This window comes from Nesoenas mayeri (genome assembly GCF_963082525.1).
Source record: "Nesoenas mayeri genome assembly, chromosome: 11".
Classification (NCBI taxonomy): Eukaryota; Metazoa; Chordata; class Aves; order Columbiformes; family Columbidae; genus Nesoenas; species Nesoenas mayeri.
Window position 1 is genome coordinate 18356576 of NC_137563.1, and position 18600 is coordinate 18375175.

General features: G+C 39.0%; 1 protein-coding gene across 3 annotated transcripts in view; it reads left to right on the top strand.

Annotated features, from left to right (window-relative positions):
• SCAPER (S-phase cyclin A associated protein in the ER) overlaps window positions 1-18600 on the top strand; it is a gene marked incomplete at its 3' end in the record, with an annotated part of 144675 nt that overhangs the window by 76572 nt on the left and 49503 nt on the right. For all 3 annotated transcript variants that reach the window (XM_080351439.1, XM_080351438.1, XM_080351437.1), the window contains one exon: window positions 17595-17710. In XM_080351439.1, the coding sequence (XP_080207565.1) occupies window positions 17595-17710 (116 nt within the window). The remainder of the gene's footprint in view (window positions 1-17594; window positions 17711-18600) is intronic.

Genomic DNA, 18600 nt, shown 5'->3' on the forward strand with positions numbered 1-18600 from the left:
TAAAAGATAAATTTGATAGTATTATTAGGCATCCATTATTTTGTTGTTGATTTGGGGTTTTTACCCATAAAACATTACTCTGCCACTGAAGAAGTATTATTATATCTGAGTGTCCTAATCAATAAGGTCAAGAAAGATTGATTTCAATAGCTGTCAGTGTGTTTACGGCACAGATTGTACATAGTCATTTATAGAAGTGGATAGTAATTCTCTTGTTAGCTTGCGAGTCAAGAAATCAGCAGACACATCTTATATGTCAATGGGCGGTGAAAAGAACCTTGATGGTGTCAGTCATCGACTGAGAGGAGGAGACTGGCACTGTTAATTGAATTTCCCTGGAGAGCATAAAAATATACCATAATGTGGGGGGAGGAATGAGGGAGTGGGAACCACACAAGCTGTCAGTGTGTGTGAGCTGATAACATTGATTTACCCTTGCTAATGGCCTGGGTTGAATAAAGAATTGCCCTGAGGGAGGACAGAGTTCACTACAATAGATCCTTGCTACTTAGCAGAAATTCTTCAGGCTCAAAAGTAGTCATGCAGAAGTATTGTAAAATAAAATGGATCCAAAACCCCCTCTTTTCAGTCATACTGTGAAACTTTGGATTTTTCTTCAGTTAATTGTTTGTGCTGACTGAAAAATGTATTTATGCAGTCTCACCAGGGAAATAAAGATTTGTTTTACAAACCATGAAGTAAAACGCTGAGCTACTGTTGGTAACAGTACGTAAGAAAAATAAATACCATTAAATTTCTCAACAGAAGGAAGGGTTACTCAGTTCATTACAAATTCCATGACTCTGCTAAAACAGCATTGAAGGGTGGGCGTGTATTCTTTATGCAAACTTGAATCAGAAGCCACACAAAAGGCTGGTGGCTGTTTCTTACTGGGCTTTGCCTTCAGGTAGAATCAAATCAGACTAGCAATTCCTTTTTGGACTTAGTTTTCATCTGTCGTGTTTCATTGTGATGAATAAGGCTTTGTCTCACTTCTGAACTTCTTTTACAATGTGAGAACATTCTAGGGTGATGCATGCCTGCCCGATTACTGTGGTCAGACTTGGTTTTGGTTCACATGCCTTCCTGGGCTGCTGGACATAAACAGGTTCTGCGCTTGGGGCCAATTGATTTCACCCGTGTTGCGAGAAGAGTTTGTTTAATGTAAACGGAAAGGCTTTTCTATTGGAATATCCTCTAGATAGTCCGATTTGAGAAATCTGTCTCTCAGGCAGAGGTACATCTTGGCCACTGTATGTTTTTAAGTCCTGTCTGTTTATTGTGGCACCTCACCTGCTGCCCATGAACGCAGACTTCATAGGCTGCTGCCAGTTCCCTGTGCAACACACCGAAATCTACACCTTTCCCTTTGAATGCACTGCATGATTTGAGTGCTAAAAATGAAAGAGGAGTTGCTTTCCTTGGCTTCAAGTGGTTGTTAGATCTCCAGACACTTCTTGGTGTGTCCTCGTTGGCTTTCTTAGAGGAAGCTCTAAAACCCCTGGGAGTATTGCGCCCTATACCAGGAAAGTATCTGTAAGTGAGCAAGTTGAAGTGCGAGTTTGGAACATTAATTGCCTGGAGCCTGTGGTTCACGTGCATTTTAATTAAATAAACATAAAAGGTGCTTTTAAGTCATAAACCACGATGCCGTCCCAGTTTTAAGTAGATTTGTACCCCTTAGGTCATGTGTCCTTGCTTCTGTCAGTAACATGGAGCAGAAGGCACAAATCCTGCTGGCGTTATATGTACCTGGTGTGCTGTCGCCGAGACAAATCTATAACATGTGCTGCTGCGGTGCTGGTGTGGGTTGCTCTAGGTTACTGCAAGGCAGTCTCTGGGTTGTGTGCACAGTCTCTCATCCTTTCTGGCAGAAATCCTGGAAGGCAGTTGTATTCACTTTCACCTCTGCTTTGTTTAAAGCTATACTAAAAAAACAAACACACACAGAGACACAACAGCAAAATGCATGCAAATGGTAGCAGAGAGCCCTGGCCTGCTCTTGGCAGATTGTCATGTGGGACTCTTCAAGCTCTTAATAAGATCTGATAACACTCAGTTTAAGATCTCCCATGAATGGACCTTTGATGCTAAAAGAAAAACTCATGTACCCTCTTAAAGAAGGCAGAGCTGGTGTTTGAAACTGCAGGGCTAAAACAGTTTTTCTGCCACAGTTCTTTTGATTTTATGCATGTTCATTCTTTGATGGACTAATTTTCCACATCCATTACTGAGGGCAGCAGTGTGTTTCAGGTGTTCAAAGAATCTCGGATTGACTGCTGAAGTCTGACATGAGCATTTATACAGAAACCAGTATATTTAAAGCTGTGTATCCTGTTAGTGTGACTGTAGATAAAGTTTTAAGTTGCCTATGGTTATATCATTTCCCTCAATGTATAGAGGTGAGATTTACTGATTAAAAAAACAAACCCATTTTCTACTGCACAGACATCAGACATTCCACTGACTGAAGTACATGCATGTCAAGCGCTGTGAACCTGGCCTGGAGCAGATGGTCTTCCTTAGGCTTGCTGACAGAACATCACTGCCCTCAAGTTCTTCCTAAAATTTGTTTTTAAAGGGTTTTTTTTTTTGGTTCCAGGTTTTAAAAATCCTACTTTTAAAGAACTGTGACAAGCAGCTGAGGGCAGGAGCCTTTTCACCTGGCTCAGCTACAGCTAAAACACTGCTCTTAAATCACTTTAGTTAAATTTGTACAATACCTACATGTGACATGTAGAAAAGCCCTTAACATGTCTCTCATCCTTATGACTGGGAGGATGACACGGAGATTAAGTAAAATCACGGGGGAACCTTATGGATTTTGGAATCCAAATGCAGCAGTTAATCTGCTTAACTGGAATGATTTTTATATGATGTTTCTCATCAGAAATATTGTTCAAAAAAGACGATAATCACGCCAGAAGTTCTAAGGTTCCTTTAACTAAGTGATTTGACAGAAGATCTCGCAGATATGCTCCCGAGGAGAGGGCTGCAGCTGCAGGAGGAGGATGGAGGTATTAAAAGTGTTCCAGCCTAAGCAAACCTTACAGCTGAAGTTCACCCGTTTGTCACAAGGCACAAAGCCCGACCAAACAAGAATTCACTGGTTCCGATGTTCATAAAACTTACGATGATTTTGTACAGTTTTGAGGGTAGCTGTGTCCCCAGCCTCCTTCAGGCTCTCTAGATGCTGTAGAAATCTTAGTAAATAATAGTGAATGGAAATTAAGTTGTTAAAGCGTGGAAGTGAAATGCAACCAGAAGAATAGAAGAGGAGGCTTTGAATGAATCTGGCCACAGTGCGTATAGTTAGATAAGTGGTCTCTTCATACAAATCTAGAAGTAGCTGCTTTGCAGTAGGCTAAATTTCAAGATACTTATTTCTATTAGTAATTCAGAGTGGAATTCTTACTAGAAACAGATTCAAGGGGAAAAAAATATACCTCCTTAGAAAAGGTGTAATTTTGTAACTAAAAATGCGTGAATCTGAGCTATTAAATAACTGCAGTGTTTAAATACTTTTTTTAAAAAGGCATCTCAATGCTTATGACCTCTGAAACATGCTCTCTCAGTGACCATTAATGGTTTGGTTTGTGTCAAGCAATGTTTTTGGTTTTGTGATTTTTAGATAGATTTTTCAGCCTCCTGCTTCAGCAGTTGTGATGTCAGTTATTTACATTTCAGTAAAATGTTTGTCGTAGCTTTCAAATACAAGGGGACTGTAGACAGACAGTGTTTATCCCATTGTAAAGACTGTCAGAAATGGCTGGCTTTAGCAACACAGTCAGGCCCAGTATTTACGTTTTATTCTCTAAACTGTCAGGCCCATTGGATATGGTGACCATAGCCAGTGTGAAGATTAATAGGCCAGTTTTTGGAAGGCACACTGAATTGCCTGCCTGGCTACTCCTGATTTTTCTCAGCCCAATAATGCAAACTCTGATTCATCAGAAACTGAAACAATACAATTAAAAACTCTTGACTAAGGTGTGGAACAAAAGCAATGTTATATGCAACATGTGTAAGCTTTTGTACCGTTCATGATAAATTTCTTCGAAAGTCTCTATGGAGATTTAAAATTGCCCTATGTGTATATAAATATATATATGACATGTATATACAGATAAAATAAATTTTAGAAGCAAATATTCTATGCTATAAATACTCTGTATCCTTACTTGTATATTTAAGAACACAGTGGGAATTGTGGTTCCCAAACTCTTACACATTTGATTTTGGTGCTGCAAAAATTGGTGGAGCTGGCTCCAGCGCATACTTAGATGCGTGTTGCTGGTGTAGCAGTCAGAGAATTGAAAGACACTGAATATAATGGCTGGATTTTATTTTGCAGGAGAATAGAATTCTGGATGAGCTGAAAGGCAATAATGTATCTTCAAGCTTTTCTAAAATTACTATTGATTATATTTGAACTGGATGTGGCGTAATTGCTGCACATAATCGTTGTTTTGTATGAGATACTGTAATTTGATATCAAACTCTTGAAATAAGAATTCATAAGCTAAGCAACAGAGACATAAATAGGTGGTGTATTTTATGCTAAATCATGTTACTGGAAAAATCCGACTAACTTTGAAGCACAGAGGCCATAGCTTGAGGTTTGTGGCTTTTATTTCATAGTTGAAGAAAACTGTCAAGTGTGAATTAGAAGTATCAAATTTTGAACCTAAATTTTGGCTAAAAACAATTGATCCAAGTTTAACTGAGTTCTGTAAATCAGCAAGACTCCTTCAAGGCAAGGGTCGTCGGCATTACTGAAGAAAGCAGGACGATTAGCAGGCAGCGCAATGATTCGTTTTTTCAAAATTAATAATTCTTGTCTTTGGGGCATTGAAGGGTCACAAAAATCTGTGGTCCTAAAAAGAAGAGTTCTTTTCTGCCCCTCACCCCCCCATTATTTTAGTTGGCTTTTATGGAGGAAAAGGAAGAGATGGAGATGGAAGACAATAATAGATGAGTTTAGGAGTTGTGAGTAGAACAGATTCCCCGTTTCAGGAGCATAGCATTTCTGTAGGCAAACCAGAGTCACTAGGTAAGTTAAGGATGCCTCCGCCTCTAGAAGAAACACGGCATGAAGTCTGATACCTGGATTCAATGGGGGCCGGAGAAATCACAGGTGTCATTTTAGCTGTCACAAACTAGTGGCTTTATCCAAATTATAGCCACATTGTATTTTGTGATGCTATATATATATACATACATACAGAGGCACATTGTATTGTCTCAACCAGTTATTGTGTATAGCCTCACAACTGATTAATTTCCCAGTCGAACCGAATCTTTAAAAAGTTATTTAACATTTATGTTTAAGCATTATTATAATAATGAAAAGCTTGGTCAATGTGCCAAACTTTTATAGGTGCATTTGTGATCAAGAGGTGTTTGTATTTCTTTTGAGAGGGCGATTTCTGTGATGCGGTTCACTTCTGTTTTCTTGTTTACTTAGTATCTCCCATTTCTCCACTAGAGGACACTACTGACAGAAACAACAGCATGTCCTTTCAATCCTTACAAATAATAAATCTATTTAAAAGTCAAAGTTTCTTTTTGGAAGAAAAATCCTTACTTAAGACTTTAATTTGGTTAATACTGATTACTTCTATGGCCAAAGATATTGCCTCCTAAGTTAATTTGCATGTTAATTCTTGAAGTTCTGTGTTTAGTTACACCTATGTTGAAAATGCGCTTTAAAATGTTGTTGATTTTTGTAGTGAACAAACAGTTCCCAGTTTAGTTCACTTTGAGTCTCCTGCTGGAGCATGCCCTCATCTTTCTAACATCATGTCCAGCCAATTCTGTGGCACTTCACGTGCTAACATGCTTAGAACTGGCACTGCTTTTTCTCCTATTGAGCTTCTTACAGCAGCTTCTCTACTGGTTTTGGTGCATTAGGGTATTTACACAGGTAATCAGTATATGTCCTGTCGGGACTTAAATGGGCAATTATACAGCAAAAATATATATATAGCAAAAAGTAGAAGTACACACATGCACAGTGTTCATTTAAAAAAAACCAAGTAGCCACATCCCCAGAGTTGAATAGGCATCTTTATGAGCTGCTGTTGTGTAACATGCCCTTGTGCTGGTGTGTGCTGCGGGTCGGCTGCCCGCCCTCTAGTGCCAGTTTGTGGCTGGGGATGGAAACAAGTCTGCAAAGGCCCCTGAGCCCCCCATCCATCCAGCGCCCCCTCCGCCTCCCCCGGCAGCGGGACCCTGCGGAGTCATCGGTCCTGTCCTGCTCTCACCTCCTGCCTGCCTTTTATATAGGTGACATGTGTCTTTTGGCTCTTAGCCATTTGAAGATTCTGAATACACGATGCGTTGGTTTACACCAACAAGCCTTCTTTTATATTGAGCAGTGGGTGTTTTGTGGCCCAAGTGTTTAAAAAATAAAGACTCTTAAACTGTGCTTTCGTCAACATTTTGGGGGTTTGTTCTTCGTGAAAGTAGTTGCTACTCTCATTTTTTATAGATAGAAGCTATAACTGTAAGCTTCATTTTAGCTTTAGCTAAATATATGATATATTTCTATACAAAGAACAGATGAATTTTTTAGTCCATCCATTAATTTTTCAACATTGGATGCTCCTGCAGTAGCCAGGTCCAGAGCTACAGTGGTGTCATGTGAAGGGAAGTCATTAATCAAATGTAAAGCTGAATTAATAATAACAGTTTTAAAATAATTTAAAGTCAAAATCCAGACGTTATGAAGTGTATTGAATTTGCAAAACTTAAAAGTCAGTCTTTTACCAGCTAAGACTAGAATTCAGGTCCTTGGAACTCTGTATTTTACCCCCAAAAATCTAATGATTTTGCTAACACAGAAGGTGACGAAGGGAATTCTGCATTTCAGCTTCCTTTGTTGCAAGTGTTAATCTGGTCTTCAGCTGTCCCTAGGAAAGCACAGAACCTGAGTTCAGAGCATGAACTCAGGAGCTGATGCAGCATGAATAACTGATAGAAGATCTGAAGTAACCCTCCTTGAAATTAATTCACTTCTTTAAGCCCTTTAACTTGGAGATTGAGAGTTTTTAATGTATATGTTTTCAGCCAGTGGTGCACAGTGCCAGTAAAACATGATTTGAAGGTTCCACAGTGTTGACAGGCTGGAGTACAGTGTATTGTACTGTACCTACCATCTTAATTCCGTGTGGTCCAAACTGCTACTAGTAGTAGAAACATCCCCTGATGTGATCAGTGTCACATTGGCAGTGTATTTGAGAGCAGCAGGACAGTGGCTGTGAGTTCCAAGAGCAGGCAGCAGCGTTTTCTACCCAGACAGCTGTTCCCCAGCCCTGCTGGGCAGAAGTCAATGGGTCAGATGTGTGGTGTGTGCTGCAGGTTGGACGAGGCAGCCTTATATCATCAATAATTTGTTTGCCCGGAGTTTCTATAATCTGTGGATTAACCTTTTTCTCAAGATGAATATACAGATAGGAACTTGTTACTAAAGGTCAGCCACAGACTATTTTTTAACTTGTTTGCTGGAAATGGTATTAAAAGGCAAGTTCAGTTCACAGATAAGCTCTGCTGTGTACTTATTCCGAGATTATTCAGAGGTTAATTTACTGTACCTGGTTGAAAACTGCAGTGTCGATTTCTGCTTCTGTGGGATGCAATTAAATGTTGTCAGCTTCCAGTGCACTTACGCTGTACTATTTGTAGCCTTTTGCTGTCAGATCAGGCTTTTTTTTCCTTCCATGTCAATTTGGAACTAATACATCACATCAGAATGGATATAATGGATATGTATACGTTCCAAGGTATGAAGAGATTCTTCACTAAGCATTCATAGGACAAGAGATATGTTTTCATATCGTTAAAGTACAGGCACTGCTTTCTGCTAATGAGCAGATGGCAATTCAGAGCTCATGATAAAGTAATTATTATAGTTTCTAAAGACCTAAAGTTTTAATTTCCTTTTTAGTCTAATGGTATATGTACACACATAGTACGTATACAGACATTTTCTTGAAAGTATTCTTTAATTCTACATCTGACTTGAGAAGATATCACCTATACACGGTGCTTCAAAGAAACAGACCCAATGCAGAGATACAGTGATTTCAAATTGAGTCCATCTTTTTGGAATGCCCTATGTTGTCTGTTCTCATGTTTGCAGTGCTTCACAAACACATGTTATTAATCTACCCAGAGACCTCGGTTGCTGTCCTGTAGATGGGGTAACAGGCAAATATTCCAAGAGGTTACAAGGGAGTACCCAAGGCAATCTGCGGGAAAGAAGTATTTAGGATTCAAGTGCTCTTGACAGCACTGCAGCTTTCAAACACCTTTAGCGCCCTCTCTGAATGTCTTCTCCAACGTAATTTTAGTATCTTTGGTTTTGCTTGATTGCTCTGGTTTTCATAGTTTAGTTTGGCTGAAATCAGTGCTGCTTTCTAGTGGCCGAAAGCTTTCAATAGAGAAATGTCAGCCATAGGGATTTAAACTCAGTGTTGCAAGAGATCTGTAACTTTCTACTCACTGGACAATTTCTTGTCCAGTAAAGTGCTGAGAGAGAACAGGACAAGGTCACATAGTTGTACTTTTTATATATTCACTTTGGAACTTGTATTTATGAAATTATTCAGAATTGGCCCTGGGTCATGGAGCCATCTATGGAGATCTGGAAGCAGTTGTTCCTGGTATTAGAGACTTAAACCTTTATCCTTGCTTTCCGCCTTTAATCAATGCACTTACTAGATGCCCTGTTGTTTATAAATAGACTAAACATTTATTTTTAATAAGCACAAGTGCTGCAATGCTCAGAGCTGCCTATCACAATATCTATAAGGAGAGTTCTTATTTTTCCAAGCAATATTAGCTGTTTTCCATTATGCTGCTTAGCATGAGTGAAAGCAGCTGAACAGACAACGTGAAATTCACTGCTTTCCCTTTACCTGTCTTTCCTTTATTGCTTTCACTGACTCTTGAAACTTCACAAACCAGATTGTGAGGGTCCTGTCTCAGTCAGCAGAAGTGTTTATAATAGAGGGCCTCTCTGTGATTTTACTGTTGAACTGAAAAGACAATGCAGAACTTGGAAGCAGATCATTTGAATAAGGTTCATCTTATTCAGTGAGCTGATACAGTAGATCGGTAAGGAGCCCTTCCAGTGTGGTTTACCTTACAGTACGGGCAGAAGTTTGGAAACAAAAGAATGAATGAAGTATATAATGTGCATAGACTGGAGGTAAACTTATGAGCATGTGGCAGGACAAGCTTAAGAATTAATGTCTTAGTAATGGTATTGTCCCTAGTCCTGGACCAATTCTAAGTTGCTTATCAATTATGTACTTTCAGAGAGTATAATAGTAAATGCCTCTTCTTTTTTTCATTTAATTAAAAAATAAATTAAGCCTCATTTTTATTTGAGTGGATCATTTGAGTGATATATTAGTATCAACAGCTTTCTTTTTCATCTTTTTGTTGTACTTAGATATTTATCTCTCTTTATGCTAAATACATGTGAAGTTGCAGTTAGTATACCTGAGCTATTCAATTGAAAACCCAGTATTGTCCAAATGGCCTTGATGCTGAGCTCTGCACAGCAGTGTGCAAGTACTGAGCATCGTGCAGAGAGTAGAACTGCTTCTGTGAGACACAGCCCATTTACCACCCACGGTCCCAGACACTGGGGAGATGCAGGGTGAGCATCCTCTCCTAGATGGAGCCACGGAGATGAGTTTGTGTGGGGTGTGAGCACAGAAACCAGCAGAGCTGCCTTGTCTTCAAGGCTTCAGAATCAGCTTTAAGTCTGCAGAATTCGCGCTTTGCTTTGCGGGAAGAGGTGCGAAGCAGCGTTTCTCGAGCCCGCCTTTCTGTGGCCTTGCACAGCATTACCTAAAGAGCTTGGGTGCTTTAACATGTAAGCAATGCATGAGGGAGGAGTTGATATAGATACGTCCTTAAAGTGAATTAATACCTCTCCCCAATGGTATGCAAATGCTACTGAGACAATTCTGGCTCACATTTTAATCCTAACTATTATACTTTTCCATCGATGCTTGAAATTCTGTTGCGGGCCAAGTTGCTCATGTTTGAAAACCAGTTTGAGATTTTCAGATGGAATGGGGTATTATTATAATACTGATTTCACTAGAGGGGAGTACTACAGGGAATAGAATTATCTATTTTAATAGAAAATATTATTTTATGTCTGGAAGACTAATCTAAGAATGTAGATTTTCTGCAATCATGAACATGTCTATGGTTTTGTATGTACATATAGATATGTCTGTATTTATTTAAAGGTGGAGAGAAAAAAAAAGAAAGAGGGGCAGCCCATGATTCAGTTGTCTGGTTTGTTTTTCTAAGGCAGCTTTGAACTGCATTTCTTAGCCTCTGGCGTTTTAGATAGAATCTTCAAACACTAGATAAAAGGAAAGAAGAAAATTCTTAAGATGGATTTCAACTATATTTTACTAATTAGTTATTATTTCTTCCTTCACTGAGCAGTTTAACAAGTGTAGAGTAGAGTTACACAAGTTCAGTGTGTTCTTTCAGAAATAGTCAGAACGTTTCAGAGCTCTTGGGTTTCATTCAGAAATGTTTTCTTCTGGACAGTTTTAGTTCCCAAGGTCTGTTCAGACGGGCTTTCTACATCAGCTCCTTATTCAGACATAGGAAGCAGGACTAGCTGAAAGTGTTCTTTTGGCTGATGAAGGAAAATGCTGCTTTTCAAAGTCTACATCAAAATGTTGATTGTGAAGGTTTGTCACAGAGGGAGGGTTTACACCAGAGTATTAAAGTTAGTTCAGAAAGATTTCAGACAGTCAAAATGTGAGGTGCTAAAGTTAAATAGAACAGAGGTGGTAACGCTGGCATTAAATCATTTCAGCTGTTAAAGCTCTGCGTTATTTCTGATTCTGCTCTACTTAGGAACTAATAATAATACTTTAACAGGAGAAATGTCTGGAAGTGAGTACTTTGGTCCTGGACGTTGGATTTCACCCAATAACTCTTGCACCAAATTAATAAATTATGATTTAACTAGGATCATATTTTTCTAGGAGGTAATCAGGTTTGATTTAAAAACTTCAAATGATTGAGAGTCGACTATATCCTAAGCATATTATGCTCATCATTAATTACTCTTGGCATTAAAAAAATCATTTCATTCTTACCTGAACTCATCCAGTTTCAGCTTCCAAATATTGGCTGTTACTGTGCATTATCAGAAATCTTCTTCCCATTCAGGTGTTCCCACACTATGATCCCATCATATTTTTCCTTTCCCCAGAAAGCAAAAGCGTGTGCTTCTCTGGTGTTCTGTGATGAAGCAGGTTTCTCTGACTTTGTCTCTTCTCTTTTACAAGTTTTCCAGTTTGTCAAATGTCCTGCGTCAAGGGGAGCAGCAGCGGTTTTCCTCTCGCTTCTGTCCTGGAACGTTGCTAAAAGCTGCTGCTAATTGCTGCTTGCTTTATTTGGCTCTGTGTTCCTTTGTTTTAGCCACTGACTTGTATAAATAAATCAGAGATTTTCCCCCTGATTTGGTTTTATTTCAGAAGCGGGTTATATTTATCCAGCCACTTTAATGAGTTAAACAAGATTGAGCAACGTAACGGCTCAGGTCAATTGACCTTTTCATGTATTTCTTTGTTGACCATGTTAGGTATGATGAGGCATATGTGTAAATGACTGGTTTTTTAGCTGTATTTTGCTGTACCAAATGTCAGATAATGAGATGAAAACGTTATGTTGAACTTTCTATTTAGTCTGCTAATTTTAGAATTTGCCGAACATAGTTGTATCATTGGGTAAGTGGTGCTTCTGGAGGTGCCACAGATGCCAAACCCTGATAAAACCCACCCTATCTTGTTAATGAACACGCAAACAGTTGTTCCCCATCTGCTGCCTCTGTCTGAAAGGTTAGGCAGCCCTTCCTTCTTGATCACAAAGGACATAATTATTGTCTGTAGAGGAGTCAAGTACAAAGACAGTTCATCCAGCCTGACCGCTACTACACTGCGGGCCACCAAAGATTAACAGCTGCTTCTCCTTTGATTAGGTTAGGTAATAACAGTTACTTTAGTTAATAATTGGATGGATTCCCAGGCCATGTAATTCAGGTTTAGGCTGTCATTTTTTGCTGGCATGTAGCTGAGCTGTATTATTGGAACGGAGCCTGTAATCCTATTAGGCAGTTGTTGCTCAAGCCGTCGGAAAGGAGAGAAGGGGAATTCAAATCCACTAAGGTGTTGTAACAGGTAGGTAAATAAGTCAGCCACGCTTGGCCAGGGTGCAGAGAGCTTTCCTGATGGATTGGCAAAATTAAAAAAAATAACTTGGAGTTTCTTAAAATGTTTAATTTGTAATTAATCCATAAAATGGTTACATAATTGGTTTAATTTATTGTTATTTCTCTTTACTCTGCCCGACATGCATTAGTGTACACACGCTCTCTGCTATAGTTACTTGATTCATGCACTCTTCTGCTTGAATTAGTCGCCGTGTGCTCTAAATGACAAGTTTATAATGGTCCAAAGATTAAGAATACATATCAATATCCCATCAGCTGTGTTGGCTTTCCTCCTGTACAGACAAGACCACTGTATTTCACAGCGGTACAGACTTGTGAGGGGTAAAGAAAACGAGGGGGTTTCTTGTATTGGTTTTGAGATCTGCATCTGCTCTTCTGAGGACTGTGTATTTGTTACTGGTTTTGTAATGGTTCGGGTGCATCTAGCTGCCATCTCCAAGGTTTTTGTGCCTCCTTCTCTCCTGCTAAGAAATGCATAGATGACAGTAATAACGATTTTTGCCTACTTGTTCATTTTTCGCTGCTCTCCTGCATGACCAGGTAACTTCAGAGCTTTGAAATCCTTTTGTACTTAAAAATAAAATGGTTTAAAAATGTTATTTGAAGTAGTCGTGGTCTTCTGAAAATATGTATGAGCAAGCCAAATTTTCACATACCATTTGAAAACCAATATACATATTTTCTTCAGCAAACATGGATCCTGTTCTGTCGATTGCCTTTGCTCAATAGCTTTCCCAATCTTCATATACAGCTACTCAAAGAACAGTTTCTGTGGTAAAATTATCAAGTGGGTTTCATAAACATCAAGCTGAGTTATTTGGGAGACTTAGTTAGAAGTCTGAAGGATCTTTTGAGCAGCAAAAACCTGCCAGAGCAGTTTATGCTCTTTCCAAATAGGGATTTAATATTTATTCCCAACAGGATCTGTCATTTTCATAATGACACGGTGCCTGATCTACTCAGTGCCTTGGGTGCTACCAAAGTCATGGTTACCTGAATGGGTATCTCATTCTGACACAGATTCAAATGGGAACCAATTTAAATAACAATATTATGTGAGTGTGGGCTTCGAATAACTCACATGCCTCAGTCCACTTCTTTTGAATTTCTGTTGTGTTTTAATACGTATCATCTAATGTAAAGCTTTAGCACTATAGAACATTAAATCAATTTGGATCATATTTTGAAGGATATAGGTTGATTTTGGAAAGAAAGACAAATTGGATAAGATAGCCTGTTCCCATATGTTTATGCTTTAAGAAAGATTTCTTCACATGAATATTTAAACACTTTAAAATTTGAAAATTGCCTCAAGTAGGAAGTCAGACATTTTAAAATAATTTGGTATGATTTGGCTGCTATACTTCAGAGAGAGAATGAGAATATTTTTTGACATTGGGGAGATTTGATATCGTTTGTTCTTCATACACAGCTCATCTTCATACGTGCGGTCTCATAGTGTGTCTAGCTGAGGGAATTGCCTGAGCACGATTCCTTTTCACACAGTATTCACTCTGAAAACGTCAGTAACGCAATATTCCAGTGACTCTTCTGCTCCTCTGTGGACAGGGCACGTTTTCCCGTCAGTTCCCATGACCCCCGCTGACCCAAGGCCAAGCTCAAGGAGCTGAATGGGATCCCCCATGGCAGGAGGGGCTTCCCTGGTGGCCAAGGTCACTCGCAGGCACTCTATGCCAGCAGTTATTTTGATAATCAACACTGCCTTTCAATAAATGAGTTAAAAGCTCTTGGAGTTTTCTGTGTTAAAAGAATCCTTGGAGATAAATATCGTGCCAGAAGTACGGTATTCCTTGTTCCTAAGTGGCATTTTCATAGACCTTTGTAAGCGTGGTGAACAAATACTGTGCTCATGTGTCTTTCCCAACTTTGCTGCTCGCTTGCTTCTTCCTTTTATTTAAGGTTTTTCCCCTCTCTCTTCCATGCACAGTTAGGGATTTATTTCCCTGATGGCTAAGCATCAAAATGCTGATTAATTTTTATGAGTAATGTAGAGAGCAGAATAATAGCACATAAAACTTAATCATATAAAACTGGGAGAAATTACAACCTCGCTTCTGCTTGATAGAAAACTGTAGTAGTGAAGAAAGTTATTTAAAATACAAATTTGTATTATGTGGAGTATACTTGTATTTTAGCAAAGTATTAAATAAAAGTGGAACAAGCGTGCTGAAGAAAATGTGTCTGGAAGAGAAGTGATGAGAAAAGAACTGATGTTCCAGACTGAAGAGGAAGGAAAGCATGTAGGAAATCAAACAGCTTTAAAAGATTAATACTCTTTTTAAATAGGTACATAAAGGTCTCCTTTCAGAATAGGGAGACATTCTAGCCTATTTCAGTGTGGCTCTTGTGACTGATTTGGAGCGAGGGAAGTTCCTTTCTGGACACTTCATTATGAGTTATTTGTGGAGAAGAGTTCTGGAAAAAATCACAGATAAGGAAAGTTTACATGAAAAAATAAAAGGATGGGTTTAGCATTAATGAATATATAGAGTTGAGAAACAGGCCAAGTAGGAAAATGTAAGTATATGATTTCAAGAATGGAGTAATTACTAAGGGGAGAAACAAAACGAGTTCAATAAAATGAGATATAACTCAGAGTAATGGGATGAAATAGAGAAAGGGCATATTTGGTCTAAATGACAGGAAAGACTTCTTCGCCACGAGAGCTAATAGGTTGTGGCATAATCTCCCATGAGAAATAGGGAAAGTGAGAAGTGGGAAGTGCTTGGCACATTTAAAACTGGAGCAGCTCTGACAAATATGCTGGAGCAAATAAATCAGCAGTATCACATAAATGTCTTTCTAATTTGTGTGCTGCGATGCCAGCACGCCAAGTCCTTTGCAGAAATCCTTGTGCACGTTTTTCTACACCAGGAATGCATGTTTGTTGGTTAGCAAGGAAAATGCACACTTGCAGTAACAAAATACACCTTCACATTTGTGAAGTTTTAAGCTGAAGTGAAAATGGATCCATCAGCAAGGCCCCAGGCTTTGTCTGGAGTGCAGAACCGCTCTGCAGCGCTGGCGGAGCCGGACGGGACGAGCAGAAAGTTTGAGGACTGTGGCCGTAAGCCAAGGTGCTCATATAATAATATTTGATTTGTGGCAGGAATATTTCTGTGCTGTTTGGCTGTTCGTAGGGCTGCAGCAGGAGGCAGGTTGCAGGGAAGGCAGCGCCTGCAGCACACTCATCCCAGCCATGCTGCAGGCTGGACCCAGCACAGCTGCTGGCTTGTCTTGTGTCAGCTCCCCGGCCAAGAGATGCTTAAGGAGGCTTTTAGGGGGGATTTTTTTTAGTTGGAAGGGAGGTGGTAGAGGAGGAATATATGAGTGAAACTCAAAAATAGCTCCTCAGTTAAAGCACGCTTACTGGGTTAACTGGACTAAAATTGACTGCTAGAAATTATATTTATCAGTTATCCTATAGGAAATCAGTGGTTTAATATCTTAACTGCTGGGTGAGTTGGCATACAGACTTCCGTTCAAGACTAGTTATTACTTTGAAGGTAAATCTTTTGGCAGCCTGAAAATCTACATGCAGGTCACATTAATTGTGGTAAATGCCTTTTTGAATATCTGACTTCTGTGTTTGAACAGTTTTTCTGGAATCTAGATGTTTGCTTCAAAGAAACTTAATGGACAGAAAGGTGCATTATTTTAAAAAGATATATACTTTTGTGTTTACATGTTAATGTCTAGTTCTCACAGGGAAAAAGGTTTCCCTTCTAAATCATGTTCCATCTTGCTCAGTTATATTTCTAATTGTTCAAAGAAAGATTTTATTGCCAGAGTTTTTTCGGTTGTACAGTGTGTTTATATATTTTTCTCTTACAGTGTGACACATTCTTTACATACTAATAACTGTTGTATTTATATAGCACTTGCCATTTTACCCACATGCCAAGAGCTTGTGGCACTGGAGGTGGGGAATTCTTATTAACTAGAATATCCTCATAATTGACAAAATTAGGATGCTTAAATGCAAAGTTAGAGAAAATTAGCAACTTTAAAGTAGAGAAGAAAAATATCTTACTTGTTTTATTTTAAACAGTAGGAGATAAACCCAATTTTGTAGGAAAGGAAAAGGACATGAGTAAGTTCTAAAATCCTGGACTTGTTCCAGCAAACCTCAGTCATTTGTAGACTGTAAGAATAATGGTAGGATGGTGTTTAAGTGTAAATTCCTCTAAGTGGAACTTCAAAGGGGACACCTAGAATAAAGAAAAGCTAATCTGGAAAGCTGGGAACACACACAAGACTAGTTTAAATTGAATCGTTCCATTTATAACCAACAACATAGCATAATGAGTGCAAAACAAGCTGGATGTGAATGTCATACCTCGAAGCTAAAAGTACTCATTCATTCTGCTGCCTTTTGAATAAGCTGCAAGCAGTGGATTCGACAAAAGACCTGGGGTCAGGTAATAAGTTGGAGTTGCCAAACTGGTGAACTACACCAGTCATCTAGGTGACGTTTTCAGACTTCACCTCTGTAGTTGCCCATAACTGAAGCACTACCAAAAATCACATCCAGACTTTTAACCTGCTTCTTCAACTCTGAGCAATTAATTTGAGAAGGCAGAAGATCTAACCAACTTGTATCCTCAGGAGCATCTGTCAGGCAACATTTCTGTCTTCCCAAGATTAAGGATAAAATAAGACTTCTGAGTGGTGATGCTGTCAGGCTTCCTTGCGGATCGGGGACATAACTGACGGGGTTTATGTTCTGTGAAATACGTAACCAGGTATCACCAAGGTGGTGATGATACTCATGTTTTGAAGTGATCAGTCTAAGCTATTTTGTGCATACAAGGCCCAAGTCAGGGAACAAGCCCGGAAGTTGTCTCCTTTTGGAAAAGTTTGTAAGAAAGAGGAGGTACCCATCTAGAGATTGTCTGTTTGCTGTAAATCATATACAAAGCAATAAGACAACACAAGACAACACAAGACAACAGCAACACAGAAAGATTAACTTTATTAAAATGCCTCTTAAACTATATCATTGCTGAAAATGTGGTATTGAACTGTATTACCTATATAGTATTTGATATGTATACGTGGTCTTAGAAAAAAAAAAGCACCTGAGAGTTTCAGCTCCTACTCCAAACAATGCTCTTCCCTCTGTGCTGGCAGTGAAATGCTCCTTTTCAAAGGTGTTCCACATGATACATATATGTATTAAGGTCTTTCTACATTGATGGAACTCTGGACAGTTATCTACCAGGTATATCTTTTATGTAGGAAGTTCTTCAATTTCTGTTGTTTCTCTTCTGTATTTGTGTTTATCCAGAACAGAGCAGATCAAATAGCATTTCGGGCTGCCGGAGGACTGACTGCCCTGGAAAATGTTCTTCAAGCGGCGACTTCTCCCGCCAATCTGAATGCGGCTTCACGGATTCCTTTTAAGTAAGTATGATAGGTCCTTCATTTGCCACTTAGGATCACTAGAATATTTATTTCACATCTGCTGCTTCACTGATTCTTCTTCTCATAGTTCAGCATTGAACTTCAAAGAAGAAAATAATGCTGGACTCTGTGCTGCCATGGAAGGCGAAATACGTTTCCACTCAACCTCTGGTTTTCTAACTCGGTGATTTTATTTCTGGCTCTGATACATTTTGGCAGTGGCATCTCTTATTGTACAGAATGAGAAAGAGAAAACTGTATTAAACAGGAGAGGAAGTGCATATCTTTTGAAGTCAGTCTGTAAAGATTTCTAGTGGGAAGTGGGGGAATTTTTAAAGGACTGTAACTCACTGGGGTCTGGCTGCTTTTAAAATGAAACAGTTGTAAGACACTGCTAGCTGAAAGGACTGCTACAAACAGGTGAATCAGAATTCTTGTGGATTAGAAGAATTCTTGTTTAGAATATATAAGAATAGAGGGATTTAAATGTCTAATCCCTAAAAAAAATGGTGGTGACTACACAGAATGCCAGCAAATACTGGTAACTCAAAAGCATGCTTTTTCCCTAATCGCTTAACTGTAACTTTTATCCATTCAAAAGCACATATCTGCTTTCAGAGCAGACCTAGGCATGGGTTTAGTACAAGAGGAACCAAGCCCAGGATACTCTGTTGTGAACCGCTGTCACCATTTGATTGTGGGTATCTTTTAATACTGTAGTAATTGGAATTTAAGTGCTACGTTGTGAAGGTTTGGATTAAAACAGTCCATTAACATGTTATGGGACAGGTGTGAAGTACTAGGAAAGCACACCAAGGAAAAACATGCTTTTAATATCTTAACGTTGCTCTTCAAAGAGAACAAAATTCCCACCTTGCCACTAAGTCGTG